At 54.8% G+C, this 6451-nt stretch overlaps 1 protein-coding gene across 2 annotated transcripts; it reads left to right on the forward strand.

The window, feature by feature from the left end:
* Positions 1–2756: 2756 nt before the first annotated feature.
* Positions 2757–6451, forward strand: DLX6 (distal-less homeobox 6). Of its 2 annotated transcripts, none has more exons than XM_074898010.1 (3): positions 2757–3281; positions 4258–4446; positions 6200–6451. In XM_074898010.1, exons 1-3 carry the CDS (start codon positions 2910–2912, stop codon positions 6449–6451), a joined length of 813 nt encoding a protein of 270 aa, XP_074754111.1. In that variant the 5' UTR covers positions 2757–2909. The 2 variants fall into 2 exon arrangements, with proteins under 2 accessions (XP_074754111.1, XP_074754112.1); XM_074898011.1 differs by having other exon boundaries at positions 2757–3273; positions 4253–4446.

Raw genomic sequence — 6451 nt, forward strand, 5'->3', positions numbered from 1 at the left:
GGCCGCTGCCTGTCCCGGGGGCGCGACGCCCCCTCGCCCCGCCGCAGTCCCTCCGCCAGCCGCGCTGAGCGAGGGGTGCCCGCGTAACTCCGTCCGCTGCCGAGCGAAGGGAGCAGCTCCCGCCGCCTCTCCCTGCCTTTTCTTCGCCTTTTTGTTCCACATTCCCTGACTCACGCGCCTTATTCCCCGCGCCAAGGCGGCTTATAGGTATTATTTCAAACCGATCTTCTCTCCCGCTCAGCTTTCCCCCGTTCCTGGGTTAGCATCCATTATGCGGCAGGAATTATTTCGGAATAAGAAAGCAACATGTTGCAAACACTCCCCAGCCCATTTTCTGACACCTTTTGTTATGCATGCTCTTGCTGCTGGAGAAAATGCTAGTGTGTGCACCTGCGAAAAAAACGCCTTCGTGATGTTAACAGCGAGCTGGAGGGTATAAAGCAATAAAACTGCCAAATGTACCTGTTCCTATTGATTACATTACCTACACCTATGAAAAAAGAGTCCCAGTAGGAATTCTTTCCCTTCTCTTCCCTTTTCTCTATATTTTTATTCATTGTAGATTTGTAAACGCCTGGATCGGGTTACCCTTTCGCGTGTTAAAGTGGAACTCTTGTTAAAAGCAAGAGAACAAGGCAAGACACTTACAACTGCATTCAGAGTTACTGAACCGACTCCAAGGGCTCAAGAAGTGAAACGACGATGAGAGGGTGGGTAAAGGGGGCACAAAACATCCCAGCCGCCCAGGAAAAAAGACACCCCCCCTCCACACCCCCCTGAAATAAACCAGCTGAACTATAAGTGCCGAGAGGCTGTGGGTTATGCCCTACCACCGATCGAGCATCGCTTCGCATCCCCCTTCGCCCCCACCCCCCACGGACGGTGCTATACGCAAGCAGGGGGCTCGCATCCCCCGGCTTCCCACAGCTAGTGACCGGGCTGTAGAGAAACAAAACCCAAAAGCTAATGAAGAAAGGAATAGGGGAGAAAAAAAAAATCCCAGAAATAAAAATAAAACCCCTCTAAATATTTCCAAAAGCGACATTTAAAAAAAAAAAAAAAAATCTGCAAAATCTAGAAACCAATCCTCAGGCAATGTCGCAGCGAGAGGCAGTGTCAGGACCTGGGCTCGGTCTGGGGATGTCTCTGGGCTGTGCGGGGTTTTGCAAGCGGCGGCTGCTGGTGCCGGTGGTGGTTTTCAAAGCCCGAAGCCTCCAGCCCGTTTCCCCATCTAGAGCGACTTTGGGATTTCTCTAGGCTTAGCCAGTTCCGCCGGGTCCTTCCTACCTCAGTCCTCTCCGGTGGGGTCTGTCTCTGGAGTTCATGCTTAGCTGGACGCGAGGAGATTTAAGCGAGGGAAAGGGGGGAAAAAAGGAGAGAGGGAGTGAGGGAGAGAGAGGGGAGAGAGAGGAGAGGGGAGAGAGAGAGAGATCCTCCGCCGTGCTGGATCAAACTTAATGTCTTTCCCTAGTCCATCTTTGAAAGAGAAGTGGTAATACCACCTGGATGTTCGGATATAAATCCCCTTGCAAATAATAAATGGATTAATAATAACAAGGTATGAAGTTCTTTTTATAGAAAAAAGGAGAGAATTGAAACTAAATGCGGCAGTTAGACAACCATTTTGATAAGAGGATAATTGAGGCGACACTGGTGTATAATTAGAGGATAATTTATGCTATATCCACTTTTATTCCACCTCCCAAAATAAACCCAGTCCATAATCATTACAGGCAAATTGTTCTGAATTTTATAGCAGCAATTTGAACAAAGTACTGCAGTTAATCATGGGAGATTTTTGTGTATTCCTGATTAGAAGTCTAATTGCCTCCTTCCAGAAAGTAAAAATAACTGTAAAACGACTCTATTTTTATCATTAACAATGTTGACAATAAAATAAAATCAACTGGAATTGTAATCTAAAGACAAATTTAGGGCGCAGGCACTTTTTTTTTTTTCTTTGGGTCGTTTATATCCTAATCAAGCCTTTGCCAAAACCGCCAACCGCACGTAGCCATTTGCATATATTTGAAAGCGATTACGGGAGCTGCTGCCGCTGCTTTCAGCGGGGGAAAATGCGCTGCGCGTCGCTTCGCCGCAGCGAAAATACCGCGCAAGGGGGAGTGAGGGGGGGGTATGTGTGATGGAGGGGGTCATGTAGTGGGGGGATGCGTGACTGGGGGGTGGGGTGTGGAGGGGGGATGGGGGTAGGCGCTCCCCTTTTCCCCACCTGCGCGCGGGGCGCGGAGCGCGCAATGCTCCGCGCGCCGCGCGCGGGTGGGGAAAAGGGGGGGGGGTGTGGAGGGGGGCGGGCGCGGGCAGAGCGCGCGCTGCCGGCGCGGCGGGGCGGTGACGTCAGGGGGTTGAGTGACCAATGAGGGAGGCGCTGCCCTCCAGAGACGAACCATTCGACTTGTGCGCGTCCCTGCCCTTCAAGTCGAAGCGCCGGAGCCCCAACTTTCCCGGCTCCCACCTTAAACCCCCTCCCTCCCCCCCCTCCTTCCCCCCCCCCCACGCCCGCCCCCCCCCCCAAAAAAAAAAAAAAACAACCCACCCCACGCGCAGGGGGGATGAAGGGAAAGAGCGGCGCAAAAAGCGCCGGGAGTAGCCCGCCCTCCCCCTCCACACACCCCGCACACCGCCCTCCCCTTCCTCCCCTCCCTCAGTGAACGAGGCCCCTCGCACAACGGCTCCTCGGAGAGGAGGGGGGGGGGAAGAAGAAGAAGAAAAAAAAAAAGAAAAAAAAAAGGCGGAAAAGAAAAAAAAAAAAGAAAAGAAATTAAATTAAATCACCGCCGCCTTCTCCAGCGGTGCCGCGGCGGGTAAGGGGAGCGGCGGTGGCTGGGCAGAGAGGAGGCAGAGCGCGGGGGGCGAGCCGGGGAGCGCCGCGCTCTCCCTCCCAAACTTTGATGATGACCATGACTACGATGGCTGACGGGCTGGACGCGCAAGACTCCTCCAAATCCGCCTTCATGGAGTTCGGGCAGCAGCAGCCGCCGCCGCCGCAGCCGCCGCCGCCGCCCCACTCCCAGCAGAGCTCGCCGGCCATGGCCGGCGCCCACTACCCGCTGCACTGCCTGCACTCCGCCGCCGGCTCCCACCCGCACCACCAGCACCACCACCACCACAGCTCGCCCTACTCCGGCACCGCCGGCTCCTACAGCCACCGCTCGCTGGCCGCCTACCCCTACGTGAGCCACTCTCAGCACAGCCCGTACCTCCAGTCCTACCACAACAGCTCCGCCGCCAGCCAGACGCGGGCGGACGACGCAGGTGAGACGGCACCGCTTCCCTAACCCGCTGCCGGCTTCCCCCCCCCCGCCCCCCAACACCCTCCCTCCATCCCCGGGCCTCTCCCCGGCCACCCCCGGGCATCTGCATAACGACCCCCGCCGTGCACCTCCACCACCCCCCAACCGCTCCTGAGCTGCGAGGGGAGAAAGGGGTGGCTGGCTGGCTGGCTGCGTCTGTGTGTCTGTCTGTGTGTTGGTTGTTCCTGCGGCCCCTCTGCGGGCCTACTGCTCCGGTACCCCGCGCTCCCCCCCCCCCCTCCCCGCCCCACCGGCGGTACCGCGGCGCTGGCCACCGGCGCCTCCCCGTTCGCCCCGCGGCCGGCGGGCAGGGGGCTGCGATCGCCGCTCCTTTGTTACGGCAGGACCGGCTCTAGGCAAAATTCCTGCTAACACCTGAGGAGTGAAAGTTTCCAGGCGAGCGGGTCGCATTCCGCTCGGGGGCCGTCTGATTTATGTTTTTTTTTTTTGCAGGGAGCCGCTCATTTGTACGTATTCATCCGGAGGGGCGCGGCGGGGGGGCAGGGGGGGGAAAAGCATTGTTAAAAGTCTCGGACTGGTGATTCACTGACCACCGAACTGGCGACGCGAAGTCAATTAGCTGGGTAAAACCTGGATGGCCCTGAAACCAGGCATCCCTTCACGAAGCCAGCGCCGCACTTTAACTTTTTTTTTTTTTTTAATATTCTTTTTTTTTTTTTTTTTTTTTTTTTAAAAAACTCCCCTGGGGGAAAGGCAGCGCGCCCACCGTGCCCGGACGGGTGGTTTCTGCCCCGGTAGCTCGCAAGCAGCAGCCTGTGTGGCGACGTGCCCTTAAGGAGCCGGAGCCTGTGTGTACGCGGCGGCGTTGAACCAGCGCCGGGGCCGGCGGCTGCTGGGTTTTTAGGAGCTGTGGCAGCCGAAAAGCCCGCGTTCAGTAGCTAAAGGAGGGTGATGTTTCAGCTGCGTTGTTTCGCTTGCAGATCAGCAAAAAACCACGGTGATTGAAAACGGTGAAATCAGATTCAATGGAAAAGGGAAAAAGATTCGGAAGCCTCGAACCATTTACTCTAGTCTACAACTCCAGGCTTTAAATCATCGCTTTCAGCAGACTCAGTACCTGGCGCTTCCAGAGAGAGCTGAGCTGGCAGCTTCATTAGGACTTACCCAGACACAGGTAATTACTGGGAACCCCAAATCACTGAACTCCTGCTCGAGCAATAAAGGCCAAGCAAAGTACGGGGCTGCCTAAACGCTTTGGCCTCTGTCCGGGAATGGTAGAAAATGTAACGCACACGGTCCCCACCTGCGTGTGACGGGACTTCTCTAACGCGCCACAGAGACCCGGCCTCCGCAGAACGAGCCGAACGCGCCCTTCCCTCAGCCGCCCGGCCAGCGATGCCACACACAGCATTTTAAAATTGCCAGTATTTTCGGGTAATTCCAGCGCCGGGATGCAATTGCCCAGCTGTGAAAAGGAGAACAAAACAAAGGCAAGGAATCGCTGGGCCTGAGGTAGAGCTCAAAGCAAAGCAAAGCTGCCTCGTAGCAACCTATAGGTAGAGGGGAGGCAGGAACACGTTAGGAAATACCTGTAAAATCAATAGTTAATTCACCCTGGATGACTAACGCAAACGCAGTGGTTACCCTTGGGCAAAATGTACGAAAGGCGATAATAGATCTGAAGATCAAAGACAGCCGTGTACAAAATTATAGCAGGTTAAGCCATAGTTAAGCGCGGTTGGACTAGCTGTGCCATTCTGCTAATTTAAGCTTGAAAGGCACACGAGGCATTACAGGTTTCCCAGGCTGGGCTTTGCGGAGAAGTGCCTGGATAGATGGGATCAATTCGGGTAAAATGTAATCATGTGAATTTACAAGCTTAACAAACAACTTCAGGGTTTTATCATTGTCACCGGTAACGGTCGCCTCCAGCCAGCGGTTTCTAAATACTCAGCAAACATTAATCATGGGAATAGACCTGATGGTTTTACAAATGGTATTTTAGTATCCTTAGCATGCACGCTCTGTCTCGCTGCTGCCTCGCTTTCCCTCCCGCACGCACAGATTGGGGGGGGGGGGGGGGGGCGACGATCCTGAGCGTGCAGCTAGACAAGCACCCCTGCTTCTGCCCTAACGTTACCTCTGCGAAGTTTGCAAGGTCAAATACACACGCGGAAGTTGTTTTCTTTCTTTGTTTGCTTTTAAGGAATATGTGTGTATATATGTCTTACATATAGATAATTTCTAGAATAGCTGCGATCTGCCAGAGTGGGCCCGATCCTTGCACACCTCATCGAGTGCAGGCTCCCTCCTCGCGAGTTCTGCTGGTTTAGGAACAGGATGAGACCCAAAGCAACCTCGACCGCCAATTACTCGCCGAGAAAGGAGAATTTCCCTTTCTTTAAAAGCCACTTCTAAAATAAAGCCACAATCCTGGTTCCATTGTGCCTCCTCCCCTGTCACATCAGCAAGGACCACTTGATCGTGCGTGTTTTCGGATGCGCGATTTCTTTGTAAGATGCCCTTTGTCTATTGGCTCCTGTCTCCTGGTACAAAATCATATGATTGCCCGAGTTTGACAACAGTTTGTCCAAACGATCGAATGTCTCCCAAAATTCTGAGTGAGGCGTTAAAGCAGGAGAGCTCGATCGATCTGGCCTGCTCAGGGTACATAACTTTCCGGGTTAAAACCTGCATCCCTCTCGCTTTCCAGCTCCGCTCTGCCTCTGCTGTGCTCCCTATCTGCACCCAGAGTCCGGGAGCAGCAGTAGCTGCCCCTCCTTCCCCTCTCCCCATCCCCAACTCCGCACCCGACTGGCGTGGGCTCTCAAGACCTTCTCTGGAGCAAACCCACGGCCCCCGGGGTCTACCCTGCCGGGCCCCGGGTGCTGACGGCAGCCTAATATCTGCTGCGTTTTGGTTTACAGGTGAAGATCTGGTTCCAGAACAAGCGCTCCAAATTCAAGAAGCTGCTGAAGCAGGGCAGCAACCCCCACGAGAGCGACCCCCTGCCCGGCTCCGCTGCCCTCTCGCCTCGCTCTCCGGCTCTGCCTCCAGTCTGGGACGTTTCAGCTTCCGCCAAGGGAGTCAATATGCCTCCCAACAGCTACATGCCTGGCTATTCTCACTGGTATTCTTCTCCACATCAAGACACAATGCAGAGACCACAAATGATGTGA

The sequence above is a fragment of the Athene noctua genome, chromosome 2, assembly GCF_965140245.1.
Source record: "Athene noctua chromosome 2, bAthNoc1.hap1.1, whole genome shotgun sequence".
Taxonomy (NCBI): Eukaryota; Metazoa; Chordata; class Aves; order Strigiformes; family Strigidae; genus Athene; species Athene noctua.